Genomic DNA, 19,028 nt, shown 5'->3' on the forward strand with positions numbered 1-19,028 from the left:
TCCTGGGAACGCCTGTGGGCTCGCAGAACACACAGCTGAGTCAGCTGCATTTATTATAGCGTGCATGGAGCCAGCAAGAACACCATAGTGCTCATAACCACAAAGGAAAGCAGCACACCATTTTGCAATCTAACTTGATTCCTTGATTTTATGTTTGTACATCAAAAAAAAAGGGGGTTTACTTTGTTTTAAATTCACCTTAAAAATAAAAAGTCATGTTGTTTCAGTACAGAAAAAGAGCAGCTAAACCAGCAGCACCCTCTTCGTTACTACATGGCCAAAAGTTACGGAACATGGGACAAGCATAGATCACGCTACTCAGACCCAGGGAATCTGTCTGAAATCCCCCTACGCTGGCAGGAGATGGACAAGAAGCCGAGGACAATACTTACAAGTGAAAAACCATGTGGGCTGCCTCCAGCTGAACAATGCAGTGGAAAGACACGGCTATTATAAACAGGATATCTTTAATAAGGCTGCACAGGTCAGAGCCAAAAAGCAAATGGACTGTCAAACATTCCCATTAACATCAGTCACAGGACAGAAGAAACTTGCTTATGTGAAAACTTTAAAGAAATAATCGTTTCTTCCCAATCTCTTGCAGTTATTTATGTGAAAGTAAGGTGGGAAGGAAGAAAAAAAAGTTATATTCCTCCAGAAGGTTCCTGTTCGGGAGCACTCGAGACGTAGGTAACAGGAGCTGGTGTTCAAACCCTCCAGCCTGTGCTGCGCAAATAAACCCACTCCTTCCAAAAATACACAAATCTTATTAGTAGGCTAGGCAAGGAGACTAAAAATCACTCCTCTGCCCACAGGAACAGCTGATCTGAGCAGCACTTCAAACGAACACGAGCAACTCTTCAGTCAAGAGGCAAGTCCCGTGAGTCATGTGTTGGCAGGACATACTCGAGGCTCTTCGAACAAGGCCACTGTGAGGCCACGCTGCTTTTCAACCTCCGATTAGGTTTGCAACACAGCTCTGTCTTTAAATGGGCACCCCTTTAGTAAAGGGCAATGCTCGTTTGAAACAGCAAGTCAATCTAAAATGCAGCCCCTGGGCCCTGCAGAGACAGCAGCGTATGTTCCCAGGAGTGGGGAGACTCGGTCCTTCAGAAGGATTTGGCGAATTGGAGAACTGATTAAGAAAGTGCCTCAAATACAGTTAAACTCTTCCCCAAATGAAGCCACAGGCATTCAGCAAGGTGTCACTCCAGGTGCTTCACATACCCTCCTGCATGGCAAACCCATCCTCAAGCATCCCTCACTTCCCACCAGCCGACCTCTGTACGCAAAGCGAGAAACAGCCACTTCCCAGCAGCCTGGTCACGGCAGGTAGATGACTCCAGCTTTAGTGAGTTACTTTAAGTTTGAGTTACTGAGCTGCAGCTGAAACCACACTGAAATCTGCCCCGAGCTGCAGCCTTGCTGGGTGATGCCCCACAGCACCTCCTTTAGCAAGTTCTGCTTGAAGACAAACATTTCTTGTTTTAGGGGACTGTTTTAAAGCTTTCCATAAACATACACACAGTTTCATTTGACTTCAGAAGTCTAGCCAAGGAAATTCATGGCAATTAAGTACTCTAGTCAAAGATGACTATCGCTTCATTTATCCTAAACAATGAAACTGGGGGTGGGGGGGTGACCCTCCATGACTAGGTCATTAAATAATCCCTTCAAACAGATGATTATTTCAGTGCAGAACTAGCTCAGACTTGGGGCAGAAGCTCTGCATTGGCTAAACCCCATCACCTGCAGTGAGTTCCCCGAAGCCCACCCCCCCCCAGCGCCACCTCCTACACTAGAGGAGCCTCCCATGAGGGGGTCTGGGGGCAGAGCTGTGGCAATAGATGCGATGGAGCTGGCCAGGAGGGACCTTGCAAAAATCAGGTGGGCAGAGATCTGCAGAACAAAGTCAAACAACGTTAACCAGTAACAGCTCCGTTGCAGTAGCCTTGTAGATCTTCCTGTAAGGCATCCCTTCATTTTCAGAAAAGGAGAATTTACCATTTTGGTAGTAATTTCTTAACTTTTGCACTGGCTGGGGAAATTTTTTGCATGAACTTTTTTAATTCACATGTACTTTTTTAATCCAAGCAGGAAGATAGGATTTCTATAAAGCTTCCCAGCAGCAGATTTTTTTTTTTCCTTTAAAGAAAGTATTTAAATTGGCATTTCTAGCAAGGGTGCCTCTCAGCCATGCTAACGAACAAAACAACTAACATCTGACCACCGTTTTAGTGCCAGAAAGCCACTGTGTCCATTTATATCCTGCTTACATTTGACAGCCAGTTCTGCAGTCTTGAGGGCCAAAACCATTTTTTTGGATGTTTACATTATCCTTGCTGCAGGTCATCCAATCAAGAAGTTTTTTCCTAATCGACAAAACACAACTTTCAGATAGTTTCTTTCAGCTAGGTAATTCAGTTACCATTTTTCCTAACCATATTATCTTACCATGCAGTAAAACCTTCTGCTTTTTTTCAGAAGGACATTATCTTAAATACTTTTTAACATCTAGAAAACACACTGACACCATTTTCTCTAAAATGTACTTTTCTCAACAGAAGTTATTTCTTCTGGTTTTAGTTTACATCACTAAATATCAGTAGGTATAAAGACACATGCTAAACAAGTATGCAGATTAATTTCCATCAATTTAGTACACATGAGTATTTACAGAGTGGTCTCAATAATCTTTAAGTACTGGGACTCCAAAGCAATTTCAGATGAGCCAATACAACTTTAGACAAGTCTTCAACCACCTCCCCAGCCATTTCATCAAAAAACCAACCCACTGTCAAGATGGAAAGAGGAAACAGTCATGGAGAAGTAAAGGCGCTATAAAATGTCACAAAGCTCTCCAGCTGCACTGCACCCGCTTGCATTCACAATTTGTTTCAGAACACAAGCAAGTCTTATGCAGTATTACTCATCCAGAGCAAGGAAAACCTTCTTTCACATGGGGTTTATGTTCTACTTCATTATATCCCTGTCTGTAAAAAAGGGCTACAAGTGCTCTGCTGAACCATCAATGGAGCAACATAATGACAAATGCCATTCCAGCTCCTAACCCATTCTCCAGCCTGAAGGTGGCCAGATTTGATCCTTCCCCAAGATTTTCTTTCAGCACCCACAACAACAATTTCTAGGCATTTCCTCCCATGACAAACACCATTAATGGTAAAACACCAGTTTCTGCAGTATCGAAGAGCTAAGCTAGAACCTGCTCCAGACATGTGGCACTGCACCCAGCTAGCAGCACCCAGATTCACCACCTTCACCAGCCTCAGAGGCCTGGAGTCTCTCTCTTGGGGTGCTGCCACCAAGCTGTGGTAGCTTCTCATGTTCTCCTTATAGGCTTACTACTTTAAAGCTTACCCATGCCAGTAAACAAGACCCCCACTTCCACTGCTGTAATCCAGCCATGGACAGTTATTTCACAATAAATGACCTCGTGAAATAACTATTACGCTTCCAAAAGCTACACTGGCCAAATCCTTCCATCCTCCAAAAAGGAAAACACGCCCACTGTTGCGAGCAGAAACACTGCCAGATCGTGGAAAGCCAGGTCTTCCAAACAGCGGGAAGCCTGCCGCCAGCGTTTCTCTCCAGCGTGAGGCATGGCTGCAGAGGGACTGCTCACACAGCTGAAGCAAGAGTGAAAACCAGCCCTGGGGGAAATACTTAGCCAAGTGAATAAATAACCAGAGGAGCAAAGTCTCTTGAAACAGTCAAACCTGTGTCGGCATGACTGAACCAGTCCTGCCCAGCACATCAGCAACGAGGCGCAGGAAGCCAAGAGCAGAACTAGAAGACTTCAAAGAGCAGCAGGGTCTTCACCTTGTGCATCTTAATAGTAATCGCAAAAATACTAACCGGTAGAGATTAATAAAATGCACATCAGTTTCAGGTCAGGCCTGTAACTCCCTGCACAGTTTTACCACACCAGATGTTAGAAGATATTTCTGTCTATGCACTATTTTGCTGTACATGGATAGAGACATCCCGGAGAACCAGGATCAGGGCTACAGCACTGTACATACATTCATCATACAGAAAAGAGGACAGAAACAAAGCACAAATACAGTCTATTTCATATATGAAATATACATATACATGTATGAAATACATGTATTTCATTACAGCAATTTTTTCCTCAGAAATAATCCTTGTTTGCAGCAATCCAGATTTTTCCCCCCCACACTAGTAATTAACACTAGCAGTGCAGTTACACACACAGAAGGAATTAATTTTTCTCAATCCTCCTTCATGCACACTCCACCCTCACCACTATTTCTTTATTACCTTTTTTTCTCCTCAAGAAAACCACATAAATGGTTAAAATCAACCATGACACAACTTCCAAAACAGCTGGATGCTGTTTAAACTAGCTATCTGAATTTAGCGTAGCAAAATGGTAAGTAACACAATACCCAGGAATCACAAATATTTATTAGGGTTGTTTGGAAATGCATTACTTTCAACTGGGCAGCAAACATGAGAAGCAATAGGTGGTGGTTTTCCTCAGCAAGCTATTTAGTTTTTCGTACTTAGCATTTCATCTTCAAACATTACAGTGCAAACAGAAAGAACATCTCAGCTCATTGAACACACATATCCAACTTTCAACACTTCCTCCAATCCCCTACACTTGGACAGGCTGGACTCAAACGTCTAAAGCACTACCAAATTTTAGAAATATGCGTAAGGAATGCAAGTAGTAACCTTGGAAAATAGAGGCATCTTACCTTTTTCAGTGCTAGAGAATATGGAGATGATTTTATTTCTAGGTTTTCTCTCTTCTGGTACAGAGGGCAGGGGTTTCAAGCTGTGGTTGGCAGACAACTGGTCTTTGCCCCCTGAACTGAAGATAGTACTGCTCATCCGGACAGGAGGAGCTGGTGGTTTGTCTTCCAGTTCTCCGTTGTCAGACATGGTTCTCAATAGCTAGTGAAAACACTGAAATAGAAATATGTTTTAACATAGGAAGAAAGCATAGAACCCATAAACATAGCATTTCTTCTGTTGGCTAACAGAGAAAGGAGGTACAAATTCAACTCTGAGGAACGTTGCAAGCGCCACACTGGCAGACACTGATGTCTCCACCAAAGGAAGCGGATCCCTTTCTCACTCCCATTTCTGGGCCGCCCATTCACCTGCACAAGCAGGAGCATTTGTGGGATGGAGCAACAAATTTTTCCAGTGATGAAATTCACCCAGTCAAAAAGAAGAGTCAGTTCTAATGTGGCCAGATTCCCAGATCTGGCTCACCACCACAAAGGTTGCATATGTGAAAAGGACAGTACGTGTAAGGGTGTAAGTACAGTATCTTGTAGGTATAGCTCTAGCCCAAAGAGCTTCATCCTCTAAATTCAAACACCTTTAAAAGCCTTAGATGCTTTCCTTCTTGTCATTTATCAGACAAGATCTTGGGGAGAAAGGAAGAGCCTGTAAGTCATAATTCAGCACACTGCCCAGGTTAAGTCATACTAAGAATATCTCTACCCAAATTACGCAGCCTGCATTAAAGAGCATGGGACGAAGATCCACTGGATGCATTCCACTTCTGAGTGACTTGCATTGCTTAACCACTTTGTGCCACTCTTTCTTCATTTATAAAAAGAATACACTGTTACCACAAGCCTCTGAGTCCTTAACAAAAACCTGAGTGAGATCACAAAGAAGTGGCTGCTAAAGCTAAGAACACAGCACAATGAAGTACCTACATGACGTATTCCACATTCAAGAAAATCTGCACTGGTCTTTCTTCCCTCCCCATAATATCCTGGAGATTCTTTTCCGAGCACGAAGAAACAGGCAGCCTCTCTGCTACAGAGTAAACAGCACAAAGAACGATTTATAGAAATTACCTCTCAATGACAGCTGAGGAACAAATATGCCCCTCATTCCTCCATACGCTCAAATGATGAGCTACCCCAACACATCTCTGTGCTGACCTCCTCCTCTCACAGCAGTTTGGGAAATGAATGGCCTACTGATGTCTACCAGCTGCCCGTCACAGTCCCAGAGCGTGACTCTGTCCCAGCCACACCACTGCAGCAGTCATTATCAGTGTCATTTAAAAAATTCAGGATAAGACAGTGCAGAGCACTCTCAATTACAACACCTGATTTTCCAAAGTATAAAGATTGTGCTATACAGTGCCTCAGCACAATACATATAACTCACAATATGGTCTTAGCAGAACTAAAAACATGTGGACTGCCATTCCCTATCATTTCACTGGGTGGGTGAATACTGCAAAATCTGAAAAAAAAGAAAACCAATCAGGCTAGCAGCCTGAATTCAAGCAGCACAAGAGCACACTGTTTTATGTTGTAAAGCTCAAGACAGATTAAAATAAATTATCACCATAAATGCCCGTGAAAGCATGTAATTTCTGTTCAAATACCTTCAGAGCCACAAGCAGCACAAAGCAAAGTTCTGGCAGTGCAAGTAAAAGCTGGACATGTGCTTGCTGTCCCACCTACCTAAACCCTGACGGGGAACAGCAGTCAAAGCTGTGCAACACCCACCTAGACAAACCTGCCTCAGCCCTCTGTCTGATGAGGGAGCGATAAACAGCCCTGCAACACTTGAACATGTCTGCAGGGATGGTTGTGAATCAGACTGTGATTCCCATCCTCCAACGGTCTTCCAAATTCACTTGCTGATGGCTCTTTCAAATGTTGCAACTTAACTATAGGATCTTCTGCATTTTCCAGTATCTACGCTGCAATACGAGGAAAAAAATTTAAGAACCCTGCAAACGTAACAGCAGGTCTACCCACAGGGATTTTATTTCCAAACACTCCCCTAACAACACATACTGTTTGCACAAAGTGCATGCCACCAATTGGAGATGGACAAACTTCTGGTCTGTACCACCAAATCAGATATATGGTGTTCAGTCTTGTTAAAGTTGGGCTTGGCATGATGCAGTACAGGGGACCATAATCCATTTCCCTTGTGCTAATTAAATCTCAGAAAAGAGAAGGATATAGGGAGCTTAGCTACCCAAATGGGAACAGACATAAAAGAAAGTGCTCCTCCTTTTGAACAAAGAAATACAATTAGATGGCTAAATAAACCATAGTAGATAAATAAGCATATCACAGAACTTTTAACACCAAAATTATATACTCTGTGAAGAAAGCAACATCATGAGCAGTGTTTTGTATTTTTCTGATATAAACCCTATTATTTCTTCCATCTGTGCAGGTTTTTTTAAGCTGCTTGAGTAGCAAGAGTAGGATGTAAGGATAAAAACTAAACCGCATCTGAAACTGGACAAGCACAGACTTGGCCCTCCAAGCCCATACTAATTCCCCACACGCTTCCTTGGAGAGCGCAGTCATCAAATTAACAATGCTGTAATCAGGCTTCAAATTTAAAATAAAATAATAATTAAAAAAACCAAAAAACATTTACTGCTCCTTTGTTTATATATTTTTTAAATAAAGTTCTCAGCATAGAAAAAATTATTAATTTTCAGTGACACAAGCAGTGCAAGTCAGCTCATCACATACTCATTATTACAGCTTCTTATCTGAAACAAATTACTCCTAAGCAACCTGCGTGCTCAAGAGAAGAAACTTTTAAGCAACAGGCTGGACACAAGTATATGGAAATCCAAAACTCATCCATTCCAGGAGAAAACCAGGCACTTCAGCAAACCAGCACAACAGCATCGGTGCAGAACCCTCAGAGCTGCAGCTCTGACCAGCTGTTCAGTGTTCCAAGGTGTTCAGGAAGACCCCTGACCTCGCTCGCGGCAGAGCCCAGCAGCAATACCGGGGGGCTGCAGGAAGGCAGCCGAGCTGGGGGGCTGCTAGAACAGACTGGAGTGGCAGAAAGAGCTCCAGCATCGGCTTCCCACCCGAGGGACCGGCGCCGTCACTCGCAGTTAAACAAGATCCTTCAAGTTCATTAAATCTGTGGTTTAGCAAAATCTCAGGTTTTAGGAAAAACTTAAGAGACATGATTTATTTAATAACACAAAGTAGTATAATTTCTGAGCAGCTGTTTCAAAGGCCTTTGTTAAAATAAATTGCTAGATCCAAAACTGTTCTGCAGAAAGGACCATTTCAATGCACAGCACCTTTGAATTAATCATTTAAATAAATTACAACAGCTCCACTCACAACGGACCGCTTCAGGAAATGGAAGTCTAACCCTTCAGCCATCATTGGAAGTTAAAAATCAATCATTTTGTTCAGGTTCAAATCCAAACAGCTAATCTCTTTCTGACTGCACTCTTAGCTGAGTGCAGAAGAACAGGGCAGTTCCCTCCCCCTTATCCTTACCCTGTCTTCATTCTGCAGGGAAAGTTTGCACAGTATCAGGAAGCACTTTTGAAATTGCTGGCAGAGGTTTGGCATTATGGGCAACGACTGGAGGAAGGATTAAAAAAAGAAGGGGGGGGAAAGAGGAGTGCAAATATACCCTGAAGCTCCTTTTTCTGCTCTCTCACTCTCCCGAAGAGGAAAAGGAGCCTGTTCATCTCACAGCAGCTAGGCGTAATCGCTTTTGCACCATCACCCACGTGGCTGCCTTGCTGAATCATGGCTTGGACAGGGAATTGCAAGGACCAGGGGGAATTTTCATTTTTTTCCAGTGCCTGCCAGGAGTCTGTATATTGGCTATGGGGATGTCAGGTTCATATTTTTCTGACAGAATCAGACAACCCAATTAATGGTGGGGTTTTTCTTGAGCTTGGCTGAAAGACATTTACTAAAATGGTTAACCTAAGTTTGAGCAACCTCATAAAAGTATGCTGAATCTGAAAGAAAGATGACTGAAGCAGCAAAGGTAACATATTGAAGAGGACATAATCGGGGGAAAGGGATTCAGTTTCATCTTTGCCAGCGAAGATAATACCAGTAATAATAATGTATTCAAGCACATTGGCATCTCCCCCACAATCACAAGTCTCACGACATTTAATTACAAGAACTAGAAAGCAATGGAATGAACCACAGAGACAAGCTGTGAAACTGCCAACAATACTTAACTACAGACTTCAGATAGATTCATTCCCAGCACAGGACAGTACTGCAACCCATTACACGCAAAAAAAAAAAAAAAAAGACACAAAAAAGAACTAAAAGCTTTCCTCCCAACAGTTCTGCTGCTTACTCCACAAAACATACTCACAGGTACCAGCGTGGGTGACCACAAGGCTCCGATTCTCAGTCCTCATTTGCAGTATATGATACTACTCCCAAGAGCTGTTCCCTCCTTTTACCAAACGTTTCTTGCCCTGCACCAGGGCAGCAAAAACGGAAGTACTCTCTTCATCCTCGGCAGCTTTAGACATCATCATAACACAGACTGCCGCAGCTGAAGAACAAATGCATTCTCTCCTCTGCTGCAGAGGCAGCAAGCGGCCAGCCAGGGTCTGTGCCATCCTAAATCACTCACTACCAACAGAAGGAGACCTGACCAAGTTCCTCAGAAGTGCAGCTCTTCTCTTTCCACTTTTTCCGCATGAGGCTGTGGCAAGACAACCACTGGGAAACTCCTTGTTTAGCTTAACCCACCCTCTTCCTCCCAGCCCCTTCCAGAGACCTGCAGTGACCAATTTGCATTCAGAGTTTCATTTTTACAACAATCTTCTAGGAGTCAGTTCTGCTGCTCACTAGCTTTCTTCCTTTTGGGGAAGAAAAGGGCCCAATAACCTACAGCATACCCAGGCCACAGAAGAGAGACAGCAGTTCCTGTTGCTGCCATCAGTGTGAAAACACCCTGCAATATAACCCTGACAGCGAGTGCAAGCTAGAAAGTAAAGTGAGAATTGGGCAGCATTTTCAGAAAGCTGAGGAACACATGCTGCTGCAGTGCATTAGTCTGAATGTTCTGGCTGTGAGTTGTTTTTTTTGTTGGTGTCCATCCCCCCTGTCCCTCCCCAATATTCCCCCTTGTGTGAGCATAAAGCTGGGCTGCTTCCTGAAGAACTTCCCAAGTACAGCTCGTGTGCCATTCCTAGCTCCCTCGACCGCCCTCGTGATCGGCACACCAAGGCTGCCAGGCACTCCGGTCCCAGCTGAAGCGGTGTGCTGGTGTGCTGGCTCGGCAGCGGGCTCGCCATGGAGGCCCCTCTCAACCGCAGGGCTGCTATTTAGTTCCTCTGACTTCTAAAAAAGGATGAACATTTTTCTTCTCAAACTGGTTTGCAGAATGACTAAAAGGAAATAAAATTAAACTGAAGACAATTTTCCTATCTGCTACAGTGCACAGTCACATTTTCCCTGGAGCACTCGAACAGATTCAGTTTTAAATACGCATTATGCATGCATACACATCAATCTCACAGCGTAGTACTGTAAGGCCCAGAGCAGGGGTAGGAAAGTGCATCAAATTAAACAGCTGGTGAGAAAGCCCTCATATCACAATGAGTTGAATTTGTCTTCTTAAGATGTTGATACTAATGTATTTCAGGAGCCGAGGCTGCGTCTGTATCTGTATTGCACTGCCTGGGATCCAAAGCAAAAGTAAATTGGACTACAGCTTAGGAAAAAAAAAAAAAAAAAAACAAAACAAAACACATGAAGCTCTGAGCTGTGTGATAACACATACGTAAATTCCTACTCTTGGCATACAACATCCTGGCTTTGCACTGCATTTAAGCAACAGACCTCCGAGGAGCCAGAACTACATCAGTGAAATAAATCAAATCCTCTGCATGAGCATACCCTGACAGGGGGCTCACAAAGCTGCAAACTGAACTCAGTTCTGTTTACTGCAGGTAAAAATTACTCGGGTCATTCACTATCAAAGGGGCAACACAAACATCAAATTTAAGTCTGTTTTGCAGGGTTGACTAAAAAAGCAGAAGTAAGTAATTTCAGGCTAACAATGCATTAAGAAACATAACCACTTTGCTTTTGAAATCATAGTCCTTGATGTGCCATTACATTTGCAGAAGCTTATTGAGACACCACCTGAACTGCTGCAAAGAGAATGGCACAACATTTGGGCCAGACACGGGCAGCGGGCACAGTGCTTGAAAGCAATGCAGCAAAAGCATCTGGTGTCCAACCGAAGGAACAGAGGAAGAAAAATTAACATATCAAAAGTGAAAAAAACCCTGATGGTAAAGTGCACTTCCCTGTCCCTGCTGTAGCAGAGGGCACCCGGGTTGAGAAAAGTTACCCTTACAGCAATCTGTATGGCAGCAGCTGTCATTTGCTGTCTTCCTATGGAGCCCTGTAGGGTGTTGCTGGCAACATCTGTCACACACAAAGAGCAGCATCCGGGACAGCCAGGTCCACAGCAGAGGAAAATAGCATAATAGGTGTCTCACAAACAAATCTCCGAGGCAGAAGATGTCAAGTGAAAGGAAGCACAAAGTAATTAAAAACAATACAATAAAAGAGCTAGTGTGTGATGCTCCAAGAAAAGACCCATGTGACAAGACATTTAAAACAGTCATGTGCCACACTGGGTTTGAATTATAAAAACTCTTGTTGAAAATGTCTGCTGACTCATTCCCAGTCCGTTGACCCCCCAGTGGTTTTGCTAGCCAGCTGGTCTGCAGCCTCCCCATACCACCACCTTTTAATACCTGGAAAAACACTCTACTGGAGGAGATGAGACTTGATGCTTCATTATTCTGGAAAAGAGGGCAAACAGATCTATGTATCATGCAGTTTTAAAGTGGTGATCCAAGGCTGCTCGTTTCATCAGATATTCCATTTTCTTGGATCAAAAAGATTTGGAGTCTAAAAGCAGAATTAAACAACTGCCTGAGTATTTTTCTTTTCCCCCCTTTCTCCCCGCCCCCCTCACCTTTTTTTTTTTTTTTTTTTTAAACAGGCTCCTGTTGAGCAATAGATTTCCTGTGATTAGCTCACTTAGTACTGATTATAGCTCACTTCCTCCCAGGGATTAGCTGAAAGCAGCTTTCTGACAACTTTTTATTCAGATGGTGCTACCTAGCCACAGCTTACTTCCTGCCCCATCCTAACAGCATGTTAGTTCAGCAGCTCATCAACTTGAAATTATTTCACCACTGCTGAAAAATTCACAGAACCAGCAAATCTCAGGCTGTCTTCTCCACAAAAAGCAAAACTTTCCAACTTGAAGCATTTGGATCCATGAGATTTTTTTTAATCCAATCCAAAAAGGAGTTTTCTGGAACAGTATGAGATTACCTTCAGAGACAAAATACTTATCTCTTCATTTCAACTCAGAAAAGTTGCACAAAAAAAACCAGCAGTGGCAGGTGAAGAATTACTTTCTCACAGACTGGGCAAACACAGTCAGAGATCTTCTGCCTGCCAGAAAAGGACTTGTGCAAAAGCAAGAACAAGAGTAACCTTAATAATGGCCAGCAAGAGCCAGCAGTATAATCTGTTCCACCTACAGTTATTAAAAACACACACAGATGCTCTAATGCAACATGCAGCTGTCAAAGCCTTTCCACCTCTTAAAAGGCAGGCATCAATCTCCACGGGACTTGCTGAAACATCCCTTTTCCAGCTTTAGGGGATCCCAGATAAAAGTGTTTGGTCAATGCCAAACCACATACCTGCAAAAGCCACCAGTTATTTTTATTTAACTTTCCCTTACAGGGAGGGGAGAGGAAACTAGACTAACCCAAAATACTCCAACAAGCACAGATCTCCCTAATTTACAAGCACAAACAAGCAAAATACCCCCTTCAAATGATGCAGTTGAGAAAACACCAATAAAAAATACGTGATCACATAAATTTCTCACAAAGATATACAAAGGGTCACATACTAACCAAACGGACTGCTCGGCACAAGCCTGACCCACTACTGGAGCCAGTAAATTGCCAGCATCTTTTTTTTTTTCAAAATTAACAGCCACCAAGCACCAATTTGCCTCTTTCAAGCAGCAGGGCTACAACCGTGAAGTTTCTAAACAGGTCCTCTCTTGCTGTCTTCCTTTTACCACTGCATGTGACAGAAGCGATGCATAATGCTCCCACTCTAACAACAGTATAGGAGAACCTCAGTCTTCTGCAAAACCAGACTGGATGACACATATAACATACCCAGTTAAATTCTTTCCAATTTGCCTTTTTCCGAGCCTTCAATTGCCTTTTGATTTTTGCCGAGTCATGCAAATAGAAGGGAGAACATAGCACAGAGAAAAAGAACAGCCATTTAACTGCCAAGTGAAGTGGGGGGGTGGGAGCATGGTTGAACAGAAGAAAAAAAACCAGAACGGAAACTACCTTTTGTTCACTAGAAGGAATAATCTCTCGAAAACTGTAATGAGGTGTGCTTACCATCAGCCAATTTATGGCAGGCAAATATTCATGGGGTATTTGAAAGGGTTGCTAGGGCTGCCTAAAGAAAAATATTCTTCAAAACCATTGCCAAAATACGTTACAACCTAAAGCGATTCAACTATTTACTCCTTAAGGCACTCGGCAGATGTGCAAATTCTTGCACTGAAAATGAGCAACCAGTCTGCAAAAATGTCATTTTTTTAAATAAAAACAGATCCCAGTCTAAGAAGCGACCAGTGGTAGGCATCATTTTGTCATCCCCTGGACAGCTAACACAAATAAGCACGTTCCAGCTAGTGCTTCTTCACCACGCAATACTTGCAGGTAATCCAGCCTCACCCCTCAATGCAGGGTACATCTTCCATATAGTCATTGACAAGACAAGTGAAGCAGGTTACAATTCTAAGGTTCTGGCAGCCTTCCAAAGTGGCAGATCAGATTCACAAAGTCTGTATATATAGCAAAAAAAACCCACACAAACCAAATCAGCAATACCAGAAATCCTGGTAAGGACTTCTCCCAAATTTTCAACTTTTTTATTATTTGAATTGGGGAAAGGGTGATAATTTCTCAATTATCAGCTACTTTTCTTACTGAAAAAACTATCAACAGGGAAAAATCAGAAGAGGCACAGACCAGAGCAAGGTGCGCAAGAGTCCTGATAAAAAAAACATTAGTTCATTGAAAATACAAGCAAATTGATACTTGGCTTCACTATATACTGCTGCCACCTGCAAGTCTTGTGATACATCCCCGCTTCCTCCCTTTAAAGCATTCACAGCAATCAACTCCCACCTGAATATTCATCTCTGCTTCACTAAATGTATTTGGCACTATTGAACTGTGTTGGCATATTGTACCACCAATGAACTAGAAACCTCTTCTCTGCTTTATCGCCTCTGAAACAGCTCAAACACCACTGACGACAGTAGCAGAGAGGCCTCAGAAGTAACCTCCCAACTGCCTTTATTTCCCATTTCCCCTAAGGTTGGCAGGAAAACTTACTCGACAAGGTTATGACGTCATTATTGCCAGCTGACGACAGCAGCACACAGAAACGAGCCAGCCAGCCGAGCCAACAGCCGCAATGCCCATTCCCACCTTGTTCCAAGAGGCAGCCCTGGCAGGGCTGCAGAGCGCAGTGGAGGAGGAATTAAATGAAGCGGGACCCATTTCCACCCTCCGCTGCAGGGATGGGTAGTTACCGCCTACCAGCTGAACCCAGGCCACGCTTCATTTTATGCAGCCCACAGCCACAGCTTTCCCTCAACGAACCATTGTGCAAGGCTGCATAATGATAACGTACTCAAAGGTGTTTAAAAAAGCCTATTCAACCCTCAACAAGGAAATTACTTACCCCTGCACTACCTACTTAAAAATCTGACTCAACTAAAGACAGACGAGACAGCCCGCAGCGTGCACATCACATGCAAATCCATGATTCAAGGTGTTTGTGCTTACTCATATTTCACCAACTTAGAAGACACTTTTCAGCCTTTATTTTCATGAGCTGAGGTTTTCTAAAGATCAAAGGAGAATGGGAAAAAAAGGGCAAGTAGGGAAAGTGTACAAGAAGAAAAAAATTAAGTCTGCATTTCATCATTGAGATTCTCTCTTAATTAAACTTGGCATTTACAGGCAGGGCGGGATCACGCATTCCAGAGCAAAAGTTATTTGAATAAAGGCTACTCTGCATGAGGTACCTATACAGCTTGGTGCACTTTTATATTTCTAACAGCGTTCACAGCCATTTAACCTAGCTAACCACCACTCAGTAAGGCAATATAGTTCTAAAACCACCAGGCTACTGATGCTGTGCGGAGCAATCACCAGTAAGTCTAACAGAAAGCAAAGGCTTTTTTAACCTCCGGAAATATTACTGGGCAATGGTAAAACAAGGCCATGGCTTACTCATCCAGATTAGAGGTCCAGGGCTAACTGGAAAGAGAAGAGGAAACATGCAGTGTGTACCAGGGTGGCAAAAAAAAAAAAAAAAAGCCAAGCATCCAAGATTAAGGGATCCATCACTCCCTCATCACACTGGTAGAGCTGTCAAGTGTCAGCTATGGAAAAAAGGAGTAATAAGAGAAAATATGAAGGGGAAACAAGAGAAAAATAGTTTCCCCAAGAAAAGCTATCTTTTTCATAAGCGGGCAGAATAGAGCTCTTTCTTTCTCTCTAGTGGCTGGCAAGGCTTGCTTCAGCTGCAGCTACTGCTAGCCGGTAATGGTAACTGCATCTCTGCTCATCAGCCCTGGGGGCCAAACACTTGACTCTTCACACAGCGCTGTCAAACAGTGCTGGCCTGGCATAAAACGTCACAAATGTGAAATTCTGCCTCTTCCAAGTTGGTTTTCCCAGCCATGGTGCACACCAGTGGATACCAGTACAGCGAGCTGCTAAATGATTGCAACCACTTGGAACAGTTTGCCAAAACCCCTATGTGAGCAGCCCCAAGCCCGAGATGCTTACTTCTTCATGCTCACACCGAACATAAATTCAGCCAGAAAGAGCAACGTCTACAGGAAATCAAATGCAGTACCTGTAAATACAAGCAGCACCTGAGCATGGCAACAGGCCTTTCAAAAAAAACCCACGGAGATGGCTTGAGTGGACATAACTCATTTCCTAAGCATATTCTAGCAGCATCATACAGAAGACTAGAGATCATTTCACCTGGGAAAATTGTATTTCATTTGTGCCATGACAGACAAGTACAATGATTTCTTCACACTCAAACGCCTACATGAGCGGAATTCCCTGAAGCATCCCATTTCTGCACCAGGCAAGTTCACTTGCCACTAGCTGAAAAAGCTGTTTGTGGCTACTATGCACAAATTGTACAAGCCTTAAGCCCTTTCAGAAACACACACAGCTTCTAGGCCTCACTGTTGCCAGAATAACCTAAAAGTATAAATAGGTGCGGCCGTCTCCAAAGCTGTAGATAGCACTGCTGCCACCAGCAAGTTCAGCAAGGTCTGGCTCCCTCGACCCCAACCAGGGTCCTGCCCACATCAGCAAACTGGTAACGCCCCCACCATGGCCAGACTGCTTTTGGTAACAGGAAAGTACAAAGCAGTGTTTAGTGCTGCAGTTACTTGGAGGAAAACTGGGAAAAGGAGACAACAGCAAACTAGTTTCCTTGCAAGGCGTTAGCAGGAGCCAGCCATAGATCTCGTGGGGGAAGCAGGGCATCCTATGAGTCTGGAAATGAGGCTGTCAGTTTATTAAAACAAGAAAAATCCAAGCGAAAGCAACACAGGAAGGGTCAACCCAGTGTTTCTCTACCAACAGCAGCTCAGGACGGTAAGATGGCATTGGATCTTAGTAAAATACACCCCAGAGCTCCGCAACAAAACCTCACAACTTCTGCCCACAGCTAGTTTGTACAAATGTTTCAATATTGTCACATTCAGAGAGAACTTCAATACACTGCTGATTTTAAAATTTTATACAAAGAGAGACAAGTGATTAGTCTATATTTTCTTGGCATATTTAACTCTATGAGGAGAGGTAAAGATCGGGCATGCAACCAAATTCTGCAGTCATCGCATCCACAGACAATCCCTTCCCCATTATTTCAAACAGCAATAAACAGTATGAAAAGCACAAGCTCCAGCTGTCACAACTCAAATCAACATGAATTCAAGGTATCAACACACGTAAAATTTTGGACACAAAGACCTGTGTTCATCAACAGAAAAACAGCAAACTAATACCTAGAACAACTCAGGGAAAAAGCAAGTGAGGGAAACTGGCTCCGCAAATCATTCAGCCGTATTCACACTCCAGAACTCTTTTTTTGTGATACTACCCTGGTTTGCCTGGTATGCTGTTACAGATTTTCTACTTTAAAATTACTTGCACACATACAAGCAACACATGAATATACAGTTTAATGCAGAAATTCCCTGAAATTTGGGCAGATGCTCTGCATATCTTTCAGGAAGCCTGGCACTTATTTGGAAGCTGGAAAGAAAAATTTGCATTCAAAAAACTTGCTGCCAGAATGAGTTTTTTAAATTAATGCTCTCATTTTTCTTTTTTAAGTCATTCCTAGTAAAACTACTCTCACTCTTCGCACTCAAATGGGTTTCTATCTAAAATGCTTGAAGAAACTATTCCAAACCAACTAGAACCGGTGCACAGGCTACAAATGAAAATATATTAAAAAAGAAAATCAGCCAAAAAAAGCTTAATATTGTATCATAAGTCAAAAACAACACATCTTTATTCCTCATATCCTCATGTGGAAACTAGTTTTTGCCAAGCCTACACAGCAACTATAGAAGCCAGTAAGCAGGAGGAGGGGGAAAAAAAAAAAAAAAAAGATAAAAAGCCCCGACTACTTCCATTTATTAGTACTACTACATACACTTCTTGCAGTTCACAAATCAAATGTATGGTAAAAATATCCTGAAAATACATGCATGTAAATAAATTTACAATGGTTTAAACACCAACTGTAAATGGTTAAACAAATTTATCAAATTTTCAAAGTGAAGTAATACATCCTACCATTTTATGTTAGCATACTTCACAGAATTTACTATTTTACCCCAGCTTTACTGATGGAAAACTAGACACAAATTATCTCTAGCCGTCTACAACTGTTTATACATTATGCTGCAGCACCAGGACCACAAAAATTGATTTTATAGATCAAGAATAAAATACTTTTTAAAAACTAAAAATACAAAATTAAGAACAGTTACCAACTGAATAGACAAAGAGATTGTAAAAATTATAACACATGATAACCAGCACCCTCTGAAGCAGAACAGCTTCCAAAGGAAGCTGTCAAGTTAAAATATTTAAACAGCTGACAAAACATAATACTGAACTTAAAGTTGCAAAAGACTTTAAAAACCTCATGTAATTGTACAAATTATGACAGGAGTTTAACACAAGCACATACGAGAGCCAATTTGTGTGAAGGTCTCTATGACTGGTGACAGGTTGTCTTTTGGCATCTATCACATTGCTAAATTTATACAAGATGTTAAGCAACTGTAAATGTGATCCTATTGAAGCTATTACTCAAAGTGTTTCCTTAGGGTATTTCATACTACTAGCATTTCAGCTATCACAGCTAAGCTGTAAGGCCTGAGCTGTCTAGGCAAGGATGCTGCAGTACTGCAGCACTTGCGGAAGTTTAAACTTCATTTTCCCTGCCAGCTCTACCTGTAATAACTACGTACCAACTGGTTCAGTAAAGAACGAGTTAGATTATGGGCAGAATTCTAAGATTCCAGTGAAATGTTACAGAACAAGAGTAAAGCTTCAGAAAATGCATTTTTCTGATGAGGCTCAGGCATTTACATATGAAAGGATGCAGTTTTCTAACCCAATTCTACCTTATCATCTTGCCTCCAGTAACAGTTGTGCAATTATAAAGCAGCTGAAGATGTCTGAGAGGATGAGACAGAACTCACATAGACCAGACCTCAAAGACTAAAGTCTACCAGATTTACAGGACACAAAAACTCATACGTGAAATGCAGGCTTCTGTCCATGAGGTCCATCCACACCACCCCAATAAAAAATTAAAGCTATTCACTCCAACAGAAATAAGAGATACCCCACTTACCTGAGGGGCTCCAATTCCATTGCAAGAGATGCGTGATAGTAATCTGTCAGGGGAGACATTGCTCATGCTGTGCCATCAACACAAGAACTGAAGACTCGCATTACAGCGTTACCTTCATCTTCAGCCCTAGCCAAGCCCTGAATCACAGGACGATGAAGGACCTATCAGGGAGGC

At 42.6% G+C, this 19,028-nt stretch overlaps 1 protein-coding gene across 5 annotated transcripts in view; it reads right to left on the reverse strand.

Annotated features, from left to right (window-relative positions):
- The window catches only part of PAK2 (p21 (RAC1) activated kinase 2), a 47,855-nt gene that overhangs the window by 19,862 nt on the left and 8,965 nt on the right, over nucleotides 1-19,028 (reverse strand). For 3 of the 5 annotated variants that reach the window (XM_080410416.1, XM_080410414.1, XM_080410415.1), the window contains one exon: nucleotides 4,749-4,959. In XM_080410416.1, coding sequence (XP_080266542.1) covers nucleotides 4,749-4,935 — 187 coding nt within the window. In that variant the 5' untranslated portion in view covers nucleotides 4,936-4,959. Of the gene's footprint in view, nucleotides 1-4,748; nucleotides 4,960-9,156; nucleotides 9,521-11,566; nucleotides 13,070-19,028 lie in introns of those variants that run through there. The other 2 variants (XM_080410418.1, XM_080410417.1) reach the window with 2 other exon arrangements.

This window comes from Falco punctatus, assembly GCF_963210335.1.
Source record: "Falco punctatus genome assembly, chromosome: 13".
Classification (NCBI taxonomy): Eukaryota; Metazoa; Chordata; class Aves; order Falconiformes; family Falconidae; genus Falco; species Falco punctatus.